Source organism: Sinocyclocheilus grahami, unplaced genomic scaffold (genome assembly GCF_001515645.1).
Source record: "Sinocyclocheilus grahami isolate Dianchi unplaced genomic scaffold, SAMN03320097.WGS_v1.1 scaffold1557.1, whole genome shotgun sequence".
Taxonomy (NCBI): Eukaryota; Metazoa; Chordata; class Actinopteri; order Cypriniformes; family Cyprinidae; genus Sinocyclocheilus; species Sinocyclocheilus grahami.
The window spans coordinates 170,395-188,616 of NW_015506736.1; the positions used below are offsets into that span (position 1 = coordinate 170,395).

Sequence of the window (18,222 nt, forward strand, 5' to 3'; positions counted from 1 at the left end):
AAGACAGCTGTCAGATTCCATCAGAAATATCTTAAATTGTGTTCCGACACAAAATAAGATATTTTGAAGATTGCTGGTAATCAAACAGTTGGTGGTTGCCATTGACTTCCATAGTAGGAAGAAAAAAACTATGGAAGTCAATGGCAACCACCAGCTGTTTGATTACCAGCAATCTTCAAAATATCATCTTTTGTGTTCAACATAAGAAAGCAACTCATACAGGTTTGGAACGACATGAGGGTGAGTAAATGATGACAGAATTTTCATTTTTGGGTGAACGATCCCTTTAAGCCTAAAGTATACTTGTGGTTTTCAGTAGAAAACAAAACTAAAGAGATGGAACAACAACAACAACAAAATACCGGAGAATACCGCATGTCTCTACAAAAACAAAGTATACTTTGGGCTTTACAATATACAAGTGCACAGAGTTGTAAATGCTCCACATTACTGTGCCATAAAAAGCATCCGCATTACTAAGCTTTCTGAATGGAAAGTCAGTATTTTCTCACACGTCATGCTTATGTTGAAAGTGGTTGTGCTTGTCTTTGTTTGACAGGAGCTGTGAAGTATCTGGAGTGCTCAGCGCTCACACAGCGCGGCCTTAAGACGGTGTTTGACGAGGCCATCCGTGCCGTGCTCTGCCCTCCCCCTGTCAAGGAGAGGAGGAGGAAATGCCTGCTGCTCTAGAGTTCTGAGGAAAGATTGCTGTGATCCAAACTGTATTTCTACGGGAAGAAGTTAAAAATGAGACCATGTTTCCATTTCTCACTTCTTCCATTGTAATTACCAGTACAACTTTATACCTTCACAAAACTTTTATCAATAGATGTAGTAAAAAATCTATCCCCTACCCATCTCCCTTAGACAGACACATACTATTGGATGACCTGCGGCCTTTGACTAATGGATATGAACTTTTAGATGGTTAACAATGTCCTGAAGTTGGTTCCTTCCATTGAGAACCCGTAAGGTTTGTTTACAGTCTTCGTTTGAAAGAAATGAAGATCCTGCCAAATTGCACTACATTAGGATGGGGCGGTACTGTGTCCACCACATTTGTTGCTTTTTACCCCCTAAAGGGCTGCAACCATTTGGCAAACCAGAACTAACTGTTGGCTGCTGTGAAGCAAATGCGATGTCTTGTGGTTTAACCCATTTTTTTTGAAAGCGATAAAGTTAACTTACCCTCGCACCTGTTTCTGAAACATGAGGTTCTGTTAATGGAAGGATGAGGTGTCCAAACTGATTTGTATACTTGCGTGCACACTATTTGCCATTTGTTTTGTGGAGGTTATACTGTAATTTAAGGCCACAAAAACATGTTCTAGCCACATTTCACTCCTAAATTTTTTAGAAAACAAAAAAAACAATGAAGCCTCTTTTTAGGACCTTTTTGTCACAGTTAAATTTCCCTTATTGCAATATAATTTTTTTTAATGAAGTGTTTTTTTTGTATGAATTTTACTATAATGAGAACTTTGATTGGGAAAATGGGCTTAATTGTAATGGAATGTCATATATCATAATGCATGATCCTAAAAATAGGCTTTATTTTTGTGTAATCAAAGTATAATTTCCAATTTTCTTTTAAGGTGAAAGATGGCCAGGAAATGTTTTGTTGGTCCCAGTATGTCAAGAAGTCTCAGAATGGGCAGAACTAGTTTTAGTCCCCAAATATCAGCGTTCAACAATGGCTTTTTAAAAAAATATCTTATGGATCACATGGGACATTTAGTGTCAATCTTAATTTAGCAGTATATGAACACCTTGATGCTCTTTGGGCATTTATAATACACCATCTACAGCCATATCTATTTTTTTGTTAACATTTTTAGAAACGTTCTTCTTTTTGACACTTTTTATATTTGCTAATTTTACAAAAAGAGAGACTACTGTCAAAAGCGTACACTACAGGAATTAGTACGTTTTCTCTTGATGCGGTTTATTCCACTTAATCACTTACATTTTACTTCTTACTGTACTAATAACATGTAACTGTCAAATGTGTTTATATTCTGAAATCAATTGATTGTCTTATTGATTTGAGCAGCACATCATGTGCAAGGTATTCTGACTTTTAACACTTTTACATACTTGCTTGAACTGTCCCGAGGCACAGATACAGAATGTGCGTCATTTTTGATCACCCTATCGAGCGATTTCTGCACTGTTATAGCCAGATTGTAACCCTGTTTTTAGGGGTATAAATTACGTCACTTGTTTTACAGAGATAATGAAACGCAATAAATTTAGATTAAACCCTAAAAAGTTGCGTTTTGTTTCAATTAGAAACCTTATGTAGCTCCGCCCAACCTTCTGTCGTTCCGATTTTAGCCTTCAGCAGTCGGTTTGAATTGTGAGGTTGGTGCAGGACTCCCGAAAGTATGTGATTTGCTATTTACCGTGGTAATTTGCATTCAGTTGTGGACACAATTGTCTTAAGCTGTAAATGCCATGTAACTGGTAGCGACATAAGGTCTCAAAACCTTAACTAGTGGCGATCCTGAGTGGTGCCAACAAAGACAGTGGAAAAAAAAGTCAGTTTGGCAAAATTTTATGTATATATATATATATATATATATATATATATTGTGCACAGTTGATTCTGCTGTTTGTAACCAAAATAATATGGCAATAAATACATTACACAGTTCAATTCAAGTCAAGTGAGTGGAGCTCTTAGTTGACGTTTCCGTCCACGTATCGTAATAATGTTCCTGATGTTGTCTGTATGCTACAAATAGACAAACACATCACATTTTAGACATCAGACCTGGTCCTCGCAATTGCAACTCAAATGTATTCAATGATACAGCAGTCTTACCTTTCCACTAACTCTGCTCCCATTATTTCATGAATGTGATACTTCATCTGGAATTTGACCTGTGAAGTTGTGTGGTGTCCCTCCAATTCAGTCTTGAGGATTTCACCGTATTTGGATTTCTTAACCATGCCAAGAACAGCTTTGCGTCCTGTTAGGAAAAAATACATTAAACAGCAGGCAACGGAAATCCACTGTATGTGTATCTCTTGTTAAACACCTACCCTTAATGAAGTACTTAATGAATTTGCCAGAGTTTGGGATTGAAAGCCACCAGCTGCCCGCATCCCTCACAGTGAGGACGCCCGATTTCACCAGCTGCCTGCAAGTCCAAAAGCATCTTCAAATAAATACAAGAGACAACGAACAACATACGAACATTTGTGTCCTCGTCTTTACGTTATCGCTGGGTCTGTAAAGAGGAACTCCTTAAGCATTTTTTCCTTGTTGAAACTCAAATCGGAGCAGCCGGGTATTAGTTTGGCCAGAAATTTCTCCACAGTTCCCAACGTTTCTCTGCCAGCTTCCCCCTGCAGGACTTTTGTTCTGTAATCTTCAGCAAACACCAAAGCGAAGGCCTCGGAGTCGAACCCCAGCTGGAACATCAACAGGTCGCCATTTTCCCTCAACTCATTCTGACGAGGAAAAGAGAAGACCAGAGCTTCGGAATGTGTTAAGGTTATTATAAAGTTAAGTTATCTTATTTATATATATATATATATATATATATATATATATAGAGAGAGAGAGAGAGGCCTATAGGTAACGCAATCTGATCTTACCACCTGCTTGTCCACTGAGGTTTTGTCATTGTGTAAACTGTACAGCTGGTGTTTTAGGACCACTGGTGGGAGACTGTCATTGAAGAGCTTTCGTGAAAACAGTGTCATGAGATACTGCAAGCTTGACCTGATATCAGCTGCCCCATCTGCTGAACAAACACCAAACAGCATGGTTATCCTCTAACTCTGATGGGAATCCATCATTTGTGTAAGGAAAGGGGTTCAGCAGAAACAGATTCTAGCAGTTACATACTGTATAATGTAGTATTTTAAGCCTATAGTAGCATGAGTATAGTAATATATTTACATGCTTTAAGATGCTTACATAGCCATTATAATGATCATTACTGACATACACACTCATATGGCTGAAGACCTGAAGTTAATGTTTATGTTTATATATATATATATATATATATATATACACACAGGTGCATCTCAATAAATTAGAATGTCATGGAAAAGTTCATTTATTTCAGTAATTCAACTCAAATTGTGAAACTTGTGTATTAAATTCAGTGCACACAGACTGAAGTAGTTTAAGTCTTTGGTTCTTTTAATTGTGATGATTTTGGCTCACATTTAACAAAAACCCACCAATTCACTATCTCAACAAATTAAAATATCACTAAAAACGTTTCTTTTATTGGTCTTATGAAGTATTGTAATTTGTTGAGATAGTGAATTGGTGGGGTTTTGTTAAATGTGAGCCAAAATCATCACAATTAAAAGAACCAAAGACTTAAACTACTTCAGTCTGTGTGCACTGAATTTATTTAATACACGAGTTTCACAATTTGAGTTGAATTACTGAAATAAATGAACTTTTCCACGACATTCTAATTTATTGAGATGCACCTGTGTGTGTGTGTGTGTGTGTGTATATATATATATTTAGTATACATATAATAATACACAAAAGTATTATTTTAAGGAGGACTCTTGAAACATTACGTCAGCTACGTTTTTATAAAATTAGAAAACGTCATGATGTATCAGTCTCATACTAGATTGGTTTTAAAAGCAAATGTTTTTACAGGTTTTAAACGCAACCATGAGGGTAAACTATAGATATGAAATCAAACCTTGACTCTTACCGGTCACGCTGTCAGCTGCACATCTGCGTCTCTTTGTTAAACAGAACGTGTCTGCGATCAGGGCTCTTTTTCTGCTCATTTCTTACTTTTATGCACGGCCACTAACGTTACTTCATTTAACAGTTTTTCCTCATGTAGCTAGCTTGTATGCTAGCTGAGAATATCGCAAAATCTTTATATATTTAACATTTGTCCTGCTGAAGTGACAAAGGAACACCGTTTTAGTTTTCAAAAATACATATATTTCCATAAATTCTACTCTTTTTAACTCGAGTTTAAATGTCCACTCCACAGATCGACAACACATCAGCTGACTGACTCTTCCTCCTCCGTTGCTTTCAGGATGAATTAAACGCATCGGCTGCTCTCTGGCGGACTCTATTAAAACAACACGCACGTGCTCATAGAGAGGAAGTGCATTTGTTGTCCCCTAAAACTGCAGATCTACAACCCTATAATTGTTTCATTTGGTCTGTTTTAATGTTGAAGTGTGAGTAGATAAGTCTAGTCTGAAACATCAAAGTGGGAAATTGCTAAACATCTTCTACAAAGTCTTAATAACTCTGTTTTTTTATAGGCCTGTTATTAATTATTTGAAGGGGGATTTAAAACAACTTGTCACTGGGTTCAAAGACAGTCTGTCCTCTACCTGGGGCAAAGTAAGCCTGCACTTTTAACATTCTCTCATGACCTGTGTTCACAGATGAGATTCAATGCCAGTTTGTTGTTTATTGTTGATTCCCACCCATCCATTCCCAAAACTACATGTATTATGTAAGGTCACAGGAACATAGAGGCCACCCAGGGGTTTAGCAACAAATGTTGGGCCCCTGTCATAGAGGGGTGGGCCACCTTTTCCCCCTCACCTGTCCCACCAGGCTTAAGTGTCTAAATGCTATTTTTTTTAATTAATATTTTAAGTACTAAACCGCTTTATTTTTTATTATGATTCACAACTTTTTACAACACCAATTCCAGAAAAGTTGGGACGTTTTGTAAGATGCAATACAATTAGGAATCTGTCATTTGTTCTGTCTCTTTAACTTTTATTTAGTTTACAAAAAGTACAAAGAAAACGTTTTCACTGGTCAACTTAAATGTATTTTGTAATTATAAACAAATTTTGATGGCTGCAACACACTCCAAAAAAGTTGGGACAATGGCAAAATCAAAGTGAAAAGGTTATATAATTTCCCAATTTAACTGTTTTGAAACAGTTAACAGTAAGCAGGTGTTAAATATAGCCACATGGGCTCAGGAGTACTTCGGAAAACTGCTGTCACTTATAGGGTTAGTTCACCCAAAAATGAAAATTAGGCTGCATTTTACTCACCCTCAAGTCATCCTAGGTATATATGACTTTCTTCTTTCAGACGAATCCAGTCGGAGTTATATTAAAAAATTGTCTTTGATCTTTCAAGCTGTTTAATGCCACTCAACGGGTGTTGCATTGCTTCAGTCCAAAAGAAGTTAAATAAAAAATGTCCATCCATAAAAAAAAGTGTCTCACTCGGCTCCGGCCTTCTGTAGCGAATCGATGCGTTTTTGTAAGAAAAATATCCATATTCAAAATGTAAAAATCACTTGAATCTAGCTTGCGCTCACTGTTGTAAACAGAAGCAGTTTCGGGGGAATGACGTATGAGGTCGGCCACTCGGAAGTGACGCACGCGGAAACGCAGCGGAGAGATCAAAACAAAACAACAGTCACTAAATAGAATGAGAAGAATGAGTTTTTATTGCCAGGTATGTTTACACATACGAGGAATTTGTTTTCATGACAGAAGCTCCACAGTGTAACAGAATGACAGTGACAGAACAAAAACACAGATAATAAAAAATAGAAAAACAGAAGGCCCCCCGGAGCCGTGTGAGACACTTTTTTTTAATGGATGGACGCTTTTTATTTAACTTCTTTTGGACTGAAGCAATGCAGCACCCGCTGAGTGTCATTAAACAGCTTGAAAGATCAAAGACAAATTTTTAATATAACTCCGACTGGATTCGTCTGAAAAAAGAAAGTAATACACACATAGGATCCCTCGGGGGTGAGTAAAACACAGCCTAATTTTCATTTTTGGGTGAACTAATCCTTTAACACAGTCTGCCGCTGCATCAATAAATGCAACTTGAATCTCTGTTACTCTAGGAGAAAACTATACATCAAATGTATGCAGTGATGCTGCAGGGTTCTCTAGGCCCGAGCTCCTCTCAGATAGTCAGAAAGACAGTCATACACACATAGGATCCCTCGGGGGTGAGTAAAACACAGCCTAATTTTCATTTTTGGGTGAACTAATCCTTTAACACAGTCTGCCGCTGCATCAATAAATGCAACTTGAATCTCTGTTACTCTAGGAGAAAACTATACATCAAATGTATGCAGTGATGCTGCAGGGTTCTCTGGGCCCGAGCTCCTCTCAGATAGTCAGAAAGACAGTAGAAATGTGTGCTGTGGTCAGATGAGTCCGCATTTAATCTTGTTTCTGAGAAAAACGGATGTCGAGTTCTCAGTCCCAAAGACCAAATAAGGGACCATCCAGACTTTCATCAGCAACAGATGCAAACGTCTGTCGTAGAATGTGGCTGCAGCAGAGCAAACAGCATGGGTGACTTGCATATGTGTGAAGGTACCATTGACATGGAGGCATATAGTGGGATTGTACAGAGACATGTAATGACTTTCATGGGAAGTCCTTTTTATTAGATCAAGACAATGCCAGGTCTCATTCTGCTTGTGCTACAACAGCGTGGTTTCGTAGACACAGAGTGGATGTGTTACACTGGCCTGCCTGCAGAATAGATGTGTCCTATTGAAAATATATAACCAGTCATGCAAAAGAGAATCCGACAGCAATGATTACAGACTGCTGAGCATCTGAAGTCTTGTATCAAGTAAGCTTGGACAAAAATTCTGCTTGCAAAATGTTAACAATTACTATCTTCACTTTCCAAACAATTAAACATTGTAATTAAAAGGAAAAGTTGATGTGACAAACATGGCTCTTTCACAACGTTTTTGGAGTGTGTTGCAGCTGTCAAAAAGTTGTTTATATTTACAAAATAAAATGAAGTTGGCCGGCGAAAACACTGGACATTTTTTCTTTGTACTTTAGTCAATTAAATAAAGGTCAAAGAGAACAAACAAATAGCATATTCTTGATTTTATGGCATTTCACAAAACGTCCCAACTTTTCTGGAATTGGGATTGTAATTGTCACTTGATTTATATTATTTGTATTTGTTATTTATTTTAATTTTAGTTACATTATGTCTGAATTTATTATGTCTGTATAGGTCTTTTATTAAGTTTTTAGTTTGATTTAATTTGTGTTATTTTAATACTTCAACAAACTAAATGGAAATGAAATAATATATATATATTGAATTTATAAATGTGTATGTACATATACAGTATATATGTGTGTGTGTGGTTGTACATACACGTATATGTAGTTGGTTTTTTGGTGTTTGGCTTAGTGTTATGTTAGAATCATTATTATACCTTTTGTTCTTTACTATTTTGAATTGTTTTTAGCTTTATTTTTTTGTTTTTCATTTAAATGTTAAGTTTTGCAATTTTGTTGTATGCATTTGTCACTTTTATTTAATCTCTTTATTTTTAAAATGTGTATATCAGATTTTCAATACACTCCATTCTGTGTGATTTATAAGCGTTTTGAAAAGTGGGGACATGGGGTAATGTCCTGAAACGTCACCTTCTCCTTGTAATACCTATGTCTTTGTCATTATACAAATTTATGTCCTCATTTGTCACAAAAACGCATACACACACACACACTCACACTCACATTCTCTCTCTCTCTCTTTCTCTCTCTCTCTCTGGTCAGCTATCCTTGTGGGGACTCTCCATAGGCGTAATGGTTTTTATACTGTACAAACTGTATTTTCTACCCCAAACCTACCCCTCGGACAAAACTTTCTGCATTTTTAGATTTTCAAAAAACTTCATTCTGTATGATTTATAAGCTTTTGTACCCGTAGGGACCACAATTTAGGTCCCCACCGTGACACGAGTCCCCATGAGTCTGTGTGTATTCAGGTTTAAGTCCCCACCAGGATATATAAACCAGTACACACACACACACAGAGACAGACACACAGACACAGACAGACAGAGATATTCCTATAATTATGGGGACTCTCCATAGGCATAATGGTTTTTATACTGTACAAACTGTATTTTCTACCCCAAACCTACCCCTCGGACAAAACTTTCTGCATTTTTAGATTTTCAAAACACTTAATTCTGTATGACTTATAAGCTGTTTTTCTCATGGGGACAAAAAAATGTCCCCACAACATTTTGCCCCCATAACGTATAGGGAATACCTGAATGGTACACACACACACTCCTATGAACTCCACTTCACCTGTCCTGCATGTTTTTGGATTGTAGGGGAAACCAGAGACCTGGAGGAAAATTACTGTAGGTTTATTATTTGTAATTAGTGAAACTCTAATTCATCACAAATATAATGAAAATGTCAGGCTGGAATGAAAACAATATATAATTGAAAACCTAGTGGAAGGGTTTGCTAACGTACAGTGATTGTTCTCATGTATGGCCTCCTGTGGCCTTTGTCACCATTGAATGGCCTCCTGTTTGACTGTCCCAGCAAGTAATTAGTGCTCTGTTGTGATGTTTAACAATAAACTGTAGATCTAGTAACAAGACAAGCTTACACAAAATATAGGATAAGATTTAATGGACATAGATGGTTCAGATATGAGCTGGGTCTATTGTGTTTGTCTTGCGTAACGACGTTCATGTGGTTTTCAAAGAGCTGCGACCCTTTAAAAGAGCCGAATGATCCTCGTTTCCCTCAAAAACTATAAAGAAGCCACAGCTGCACTTTGTGGAATCTGACCTGGGAGTTTGCTAGCAAAGGTAAATGTTTATCAGTTTTACATTCTTAAAAATGGATATATTGATAAAAGAATGTAGAACTGCTTATTTTTCTTGTTTGTAGGAGCTGAAATGGTTCTTCAACACAGGATTTCATTGTTGCTCCTCCTCTGTTCATCTCCACTTGGTAAATTATTTCTCCAGTTGTAGTAAACCTTCTCATGTTATTTAAATACTGTGTGGTTATAATTATAATTTGCATGCAGATAAACAATAGCATGATTTTTATAGATTAATACTGGTGAAAATGCAATATTTTTTAATATAATAAAAAGTGTATAATCAGTCTTAGTTTGTATGTCCCTCTGAAATGATCTAAACCTGATAGTAATGTTCTCCAGCATGACCGCCTGTAAAAGGGAATTATAGTAACATGCTCAATGTCAATTTTTTAAGTTGTGAATAAAATAAGAAAATACCATTTAATTCGTTGCGCTTCAAAATTTCACATTTAATTCAATGTGTTACTTGGCATTTCTTTGTTTGTGAATTTTACTTGCAATTTCTGAGTGAAAATAGTTTCTACACCATTTTTTTAAGAGTAGAAACAGTGCATATTCTTAAATATTTTTATTCACTTGTATCATAACTGCCCTTTTTTATCCCTAATTCTAAAACATTCCGTTTTATTTGAATGTTCAAGTAAGTGAACTCCCTCACTTACAACGTGGTCTCTTTAACTGACTTTTTCATGTAGTTTACTGACGGTTTCCTGTAGTTCAAACAGTTGATCATGGCGCTAGCAACGGCAAGGTCATGGGTTCAATTCGCAGGGAAAGCCAGAACTGATCAGTGTTGGGGAAAGTTACTTTTAAAAGTAATGCATTACAATATTGCGTTACTCCATAAAAAAAGTAACTAATTACGGTACTTAGTTACTTTTTATGGAAAGTAATGCGTTACGTTACTTTTGCGTTACTTTTTAAATCTGGACAGAGCTTGCTTGTTTGTTTTTAAAATAAAAAAGTTATATTTTTGGCAGATATAAAAGCCTTTTCACACCAAAAGTGAAATGAATAAGCCTCAGGCTGAAGGGAAAGTACATTTACGTTCGTACAGTAGAATACAGAAGAAGAAATTTCAACACACTTCAGCAATAAAAAAAGACACAAGTGTTTGTCTAGAGTCATTTTTTCTTATTAATACGGTTGAACTGGATCATCGAAGGTCAGAAGCAGAGACATTGGTTAATAGAATGGGATTAAATACATAAAGGATATTTGTGCTGTTTAACATTTAATTATTGGAGGTTTGCGTCATATTCTGAGTTGTATTATTTTTATTCATTTTGAGGAATACTGAATCTGTTTTTTTGTTTTTTTTTGTGAGTGAGATGAATTAATGCATATTCATATTTATTTTAGAACTACAGTAACATCTTCTGATTTCTCTCATCATGGGGACAGGAGAGCTACCAATCAATAAATTGGGGAAAAAAGTAACTTGCGTTACTTATTTGAAAAAGTAACTAGTACTAGTTACTTGAAAAAAGTTGCGTTACCCCCAACACTGGAACTGATGAAATGTAAATGTATACCTTGAATGCAATGTAAGTTGCTTTGGATGAAAGCATCTGCCAAGTGCATAAATATAAACATTTATCTGGTCCTATAGCATTTGTTGGTGCCAATTCCACCGAGACTCCCTGTGATCGTCGCTGTCTGGCAAATTCTCTGGTTCAGAAAGAACTGTTCAGTGCACCACAGAGTGATAACTGTACCATCATAGTGAACATCACTTCAATACAGTACGAGACATTGTCTTTCGTAAGTGCCACTTTTGTCTTGTTGATCATCTTCAGAAAAAAGTACTTGTACTTGTACTAGTACTTGTAATGCGTTACCCCCAACACTGGAACTGATGAAATGTAAATGTATACCTTGAATGCAATGTAAGTTGCTTTGGATGAAAGCATCTGCCAAGTGCATAAATATAAACATTTATCTGGTCCTATAGCATTTGTTGGTGCCAATTCCACCGAGACTCCCTGTGATCGTCGCTGTCTGGCAAATTCTCTGGTTCAGAAAGAACTGTTCAGTGCACCACAGAGTGATAACTGTACCATCATAGTGAACATCACTTCAATACAGTACGAGACATTGTCTTTCGTAAGTGCCACTTTTGTCTTGTTGATCATCTTCTATGTTAAAAAAAGCACATACTTATAACATCTGTATCTAATAATTTTGTCACTATGTTTTAGGATACAAAAGACATGAAAATGACCAGCCGTATCAAGGTAAACATGGTGAGTTGAGTTCCTGAATGAAATACAATTATCGAGTGTCACCATCTCCAATTCAATTAACTGAATACTATTATAGCGTAAACTCACACAAATCAGAGCGCTGTTGTACTGAATTTTAGAACAGCAGAAACTGTGCTGATATTCAGTATAGCAGGCATATTTTGATTGTGATATTTCTTATTTTCAGCAGTTCTATAAACAAGGATAATATCGAATAACTTGCATTTCAAACATAAGCAGCCATAATGGTTGGCTGACTGTATATTTATCCCACATAATACACAGCTACTTACAATGCAAATAAATAATTCAAAACAACACATTTAATTTAAATTATTTTGTGTTAAGAATCGGAGTGTGTAGAGATATGAGACATGATAGCACAGCTTTGTAGGAAAATCAATTATACCGTTTAGTGTCATTACACAAAAATATGTAACAGAACATGCTGTTTAGGGTTGCAAAAAGGTGGACAGTTTCCAGTAAATTTCGGAAACCTTCGAGAAATTTTGGAAACTTTCCAGGATTTTTTTTGGAACATTCCAGGGATTTTTGGAAAGTTTCCGGAAATTTACCGGAAATGTTCCACCCCTTTGCAACCCTAAATGCTGTTACATGCAGTACCAATCAGAATCAAGTATTTCAAACAACTGTTATATTGTAAAACAAAATGTGACCCTGGAGCACAAAACCAGTGTTAAGTCGCTGGGGTATATTTGTAGCAATAGCCAAAAATACATTGTATGGGTCAAAATTATAGATTTTTCTTTTATGCCAAAAATCATTAGGATATTAAGTAAAGATCATGTTCCATGAAGATATTTTGTAAATTTTCTACCATAAATATATCAAAACTTAATTTTTGATTAGTAATATGCATTGCTGAGAACTTCATTTGGACAACTTTAAAGGCGATTTTCTCAATATTTAAATTTTTTTGCACCCTCAGATTCCAGATTTTCAAACAGTTGTATCTCGGCCAAATATTGTCCGATCCTAACAAAAACCATACATCAATGGAAAGCTTATTTATTCAGCTTTCAGGTGATGTCCAAATCTCAATTTGGAAAAATTGACACTTACAACGGTCCACGGTCACAAATGAGAAGCTGTTTCTTTCACTAAAACATTCACAAAATTCAAAATATATTCTTATAATCGCCAAAAGTGCAAAGTAAATAATGCATTTCTTAGACTAATAGTATTTTCTTCCCCACAGCTGTGGAACGATCCTGATCTTGGATGGATGCAAGAGAAATATAAATATCCAACAATTCTTTTGCCAGTTGATAAAATCTGGATTCCTCGGATAGTTTTGGACAATGCGTGAGTTTCAAGACATACTGTATATATACCATGCATATACTGCTCACTATGGTGTCTGCAGAGGAACTAAACCCATCAGAAGATCACAAACCCATCACAAGGCCTAGAATAAGACATTGGGAAAAATATCAAGCAATATATATTTTTTATATAAAGGCAGATATTTTCCCCCACATAAAAAAGCCAGTTAATCTGTGACGCTGTTAAAATGTCATAATCTCTCTCTCTGTTTGCACTCAGAATAGAAACGACCATGGAGCCGTACACTAATGATGTACAGGTGCGGCGGGATGGAACTGTGGTCCATTCGGTTGTTTTGTTCACGATGGTGAGCTGTGAAATCAACCTCTTTAACTACCCCTTTGTGATGGGGTCGTGCCCTGTGGCCATCAATGGATGGAGCCAGAAAAGTAAGATTGAAATCACAAGCTGTTAAGAAGATTATGACCATTTGTTTTTAACCTGAGAAATATTCCTAATTATATTATGAAGACATTACAAATAATTTGTGCCTACTGATAGTGCCTGCTTTCCATGGTTTGCACCAAGCAAATAGAGTTTACGGTAAATACGGTCTATAATAGCCTATTTTAATTGGAAAGGAGTCGTGTTTGCACTGAAAAGAATGACAATGACTTCATTTAAATATCTCATGGCTTGATTAAGGTGGAATTACAGCAACTATTTCGTGAATTTCCCCGTGGAAGTTATATTCGATAACTTGAATATGTTCTCTTGTTTGTTTGCTCCAGCTTGCGCGCTCACTCTCCAGATCGCTGATAATGTGACTTTGGTTGGCGGCAGTCGAGGAGAGTGGCACACTAGGGGCGTGATCAAAACTGTGGATTCATCCAATCATGTTTATCTCCAAGTAATTCAGTTATCTCATTCTAAACCTCCGATCAAGAGTATTGAGCTTAGAGAGCTTGTTGCCTGTAACCCTCAAGGCATAAATGGTCCATTGTACAACCATATGCAGTTTTCAGAAATAAATACACCGTGAGCACCATATAAACAAAAACAATTACAAAAGACTGAATTCTGAGACTCCCTCTGATTCTCCTTCTCTGACTGTGTACATGAGGTCTGGAACTAGGCTGAAAAATCAGCGATTGAGTCTAGTCTAAGAAAACAGACCGTAATTTTAATATCTTGTCATATGGGTTAACTTGTGAATTGAGGACATGAAATAATGGCTTGTTAATGAATTGCTTTTGATCTTTGAACAGGTCGCTCTCTCGATTAACCCCTTCGGGGCTGTTGTAACCCTGATCCTGCCCAGTGGACTGGTACTGCTGGCTGACCTGGTGAGCTTTGCTCTGCCATTTGAAGGGGGAGAACGCAACTCTTTTAAGGTCACCTTGGTCCTTAGCTTCACCATGTTCCTCCTCATCCTCAATGAACACTTGCCTAGCAGTGGCAACTGTAGCCCCCTCCTCCGTAAGTGAAAGTACAGAAAGAGAGAGAAAAAAATTCTGCTCCATTTTAAACAAAATGCTACAGATATGCAGATTTTTACTATGCCGATGTAAAGTTATTCTAATATGATTATGTTTAATCCTAATATCAGACTTCATTATGACTTAATATTAGATCCTAAGGAAAAGTGCTCAGGCAGTTTAGAAAACATTACGCAATATATAATACATTTCCTAGTGCTTATATTTTGCAATATACTGCAATATATGCATTGACCATGTATTAAAAGAAATAAAAAGTATTTAGAAATGGAGACAAAAATAGCATTACATGTAATATTCATAAAGTTTCATTCCCATATAATAATGTGAAAATATATGATACACAGTATACGAAAAGTGTCAATTCCTTATGTAATATTAAATTAATTGTAATATATTATTCAGTATATTTTCAATATACCATTAAATATATTGATCATTCATGAGGAAATGTTTTTTCTTTGCATAAGGTTTAACACTGTATTTATGAGAAATTTGTTTAAAATGCCTACATACTTTATATTTTCTTTTTCTAACAGCATACTTTAAAAGCTAGTCTTTTAATATACATAATAACTAGTCAGAAACACTAGTATCACATCAACATGTACAATAATAAGTAGATGGCATTTTCTCTGTTTTCTCCTCTAAAGATTACCACTTCAGCTTCTGTCTGGTGTGTTTGGTCATGAGTACGCTGGCTTCCATAGTGCTAACACGTCTGTCTATAGACGACAGCTTCTTACTGTGCAGACGCTCTGCCAAACCACAACATGACAGCCTGGATCAGGAGAAAGGTGAGAGATGACTGGAAGCACAAAGGTCAATTGGCTTATTTAGTCTCTGCTTCAAGTTATGAAACAAACACAAAAAGTGTGACTGTGTATGTTTTTCAACAGCAATATGCTCTCATATATTGGCCTATAGTTAACATGTAATGCCATTTGCAATGCATTTTACTTCTGTAAAAAATGTAGGCCAGGGCTTAACCCATAATAAGCCAAACATATCCATCTACTTAAATGGGGAAATCGACACAAATGTATATTATTGACAAAATCACGTTTCAGTAAAATGCTTAAAATCATGATTAAAACCTGCAACAATGGCATCTTATATCATAAATTGCTTCTTCTGCTCAAATGACTCAAAAGGCCTTTTTTAAGCTGGTCCAGCTATTGCACATTGGGAGACTGGCTGTTAAATGGGACTTTGAAATCATACCAAAATATATTCTAATGCAAATGTTACTGTTGGCCACGAACACAACTAATATTCTTTAAAGGGTTAGTTCACCCAAAAATGAAAATTAGCCCATAAATTCTCTCAAGTCATCCTAGGTGTATATGGCTTTCTTCTTTCAGACGAATCCAGTCGGAGTTATATTAAAAATTGTCTTTGATCTTTCAAGCTGTTTAAAGCCACTCAGTGGGTGTTGCAGGCATCAGTCCAAAAGAAGTTCAATAAAAAGCGCCCATCCATAAAAAAAGTGTCTCACATGGCTCCGGGGGTAAACAAAGGCCTTCTGTAGCGAATTGATGCGTTTTTGTAAGAAAAATATCCATATTCAAAACGTAATGATCACTTTAATGTAGCTTGTGCCAACAGTTGTGCACAGACTCAGCCGGTGAGTCTCGTGAAAACCAACGTTTGTTAACAGGAGCAAAGGAAGCAAAGTTCCCTTACTTTAGCAAAGGAAAACCAGTCTCCTCTTGGCTTATATCGAAATCCTCTGACATTCTTCTTTGCAAATCCTCGTTTTGTACTTCTAATAAGTCACCGTTGTTTTGTTTTGAGCTCTCCGCTGTGCTTCCACGTTCGTCACTTCTGAGCGGCGCATGCGCAACGCCGACCTCATATGTCATCCGCCCGGAACTGTTTCTGTGTACGCAAGCTACATTAATGTGAGCGCAAGCTACATTAAAGTGATTAAGTTTTGAATATGGATATTTTTCTTACAAAAACACATCGATTTGCTACAGAAGGCCTTTGTTCACCCCCCGGAGCCGTGTGAGACACTTTTTTAATGGATGGGCACTTTTTATTTAACTTCTTTTGGACTGATGCATGCAACACCCGCTGAGTAGCATTAAACAGCTTGAAAGATAAAAGACAATTTTTAATATAACTCCGACTGGATTCGTCTGAAAGAAGAAAGTCATATACACCTAGGATGACTTGAAGGTGAGTAATTTATGGGCTAATTTTCATTTTTGGGTGTACTAACCCTTTAAGGGTTTATAGAATGGAAGTGAATTTCTGCTTAAAATAATGACTTTATTTAAAAATTGGCACTGGCTAGTGACTAATTCACAGGATTTTGCACTGAAATACTACAAGCTGTACAACTATTTAGTGAATTCAACACTCATGATTTAATTTTGTGATGGTAGTGGTGCAGAAATGACACACTTCACCTTTAATTAGATCAGCATTGCAATAACATAAATAATTTGGTCTTTGTCAACAGTTTTTCTTACAAAAACACATCGATTTGCTACAGAAGGCCTTTGTTCACCCCCCGGAGCCGTGTGAGACACTTTTTTAATGGATGGGCACTTTTTATTTAACTTCTTTTGGACTGATGCATGCAACACCCGCTGAGTAGCATTAAACAGCTTGAAAGATAAAAGACAATTTTTAATATAACTCCGACTGGATTCGTCTGAAAGAAGAAAGTCATATACACCTAGGATGACTTGAAGGTGAGTAATTTATGGGCTAATTTTCATTTTTGGGTGTACTAACCCTTTAAGGGTTTATAGAATGGAAGTGAATTTCTGCTTAAAATAATGACTTTATTTAAAAATTGGCACTGGCTAGTGACTAATTCACAGGATTTTGCACTGAAATACTACAAGCTGTACAACTATTTAGTGAATTCAACACTCATGATTTAATTTTGTGATGGTAGTGGTGCAGAAATGACACACTTCACCTTTAATTAGATCAGCATTGCAATAACATAACTAATTTGGTCTTTGTCAACAGATGCAGGTGTGATTGCAACCCAGTCTGGTAATCTGGCTTCAGAGATGGCTTCGCTCCAGAAAATAGTGAAATTTTTGCAGAACATTGATAAAGGAGAAAAGGAGGCGCGTAGTAAAGTGGCATTTGCTTACCTCCTAGACAAATTCTGCTTTGGCTTTTTTATAATCATCTACATAATTTATGCCATAATTCTTATTAGTATCACCCGAGCAGACATTTGTAAGGTTAATAATCTAGACTTCTGGGATGATTCCCACCATAAAGATGACAACTTTGACTACTCATACACATAAGCATAGTCACTTTCGCTTCATAGTTTCAATAGGACCTCTCAGATCAGGTATTTTTTTCTGTTTGGTGTATATAATCTGTCTCAAACTGTACAATGTAATGACTGACTAAAGTACAGTTCACATACATGTATTCATATTTATTAGAATATCAACAAAACCTTGGGAATGAATACAAGGCAAAATACAAAATAGCATAACTTGTCATTCTTACTGTCTAATAAAATGTGCAAATTTTCTGCATGCCATTGAAATTGACATGCTATTTTAATTGT

General features: G+C 36.3%; 2 protein-coding genes across 4 annotated transcripts; one reads left to right on the forward strand and one right to left on the reverse strand.

Moving 5' to 3' along the window:
• Positions 1-822: 822 nt before the first annotated feature.
• Positions 823-5,031, reverse strand: LOC107571177 (serine/threonine-protein kinase 19-like). Of its 3 annotated transcripts, none has more exons than XM_016257469.1 (6): positions 4,704-5,031; positions 3,607-3,752; positions 3,224-3,459; positions 3,049-3,146; positions 2,828-2,975; positions 823-2,737 (listed from the first exon to the last, which is right to left on the reverse strand). In XM_016257469.1, exons 1-6 carry the CDS (start codon positions 4,780-4,782, stop codon positions 2,683-2,685), a joined length of 762 nt encoding a protein of 253 aa, XP_016112955.1. In that variant the 5' UTR covers positions 4,783-5,031; the 3' UTR covers positions 823-2,682. The 3 variants fall into 3 exon arrangements, with proteins under 3 accessions (XP_016112955.1, XP_016112956.1, XP_016112954.1); XM_016257470.1 differs by having other exon boundaries at positions 2,887-2,975; positions 3,607-3,755; XM_016257468.1 differs by having other exon boundaries at positions 3,607-3,755.
• A 4,931-nt stretch (positions 5,032-9,962) lies between these two features.
• On the forward strand, positions 9,963-17,950 carry LOC107571176 (5-hydroxytryptamine receptor 3A-like). Its single transcript, XM_016257466.1, has 9 exons — positions 9,963-9,984; positions 11,247-11,398; positions 11,836-11,880; positions 13,100-13,206; positions 13,447-13,616; positions 13,959-14,077; positions 14,436-14,646; positions 15,320-15,463; positions 17,658-17,950. Exons 1-9 carry the CDS (start codon positions 9,963-9,965, stop codon positions 17,948-17,950), a joined length of 1,263 nt encoding a protein of 420 aa, XP_016112952.1.
• Positions 17,951-18,222: the final 272 nt, after the last annotated feature.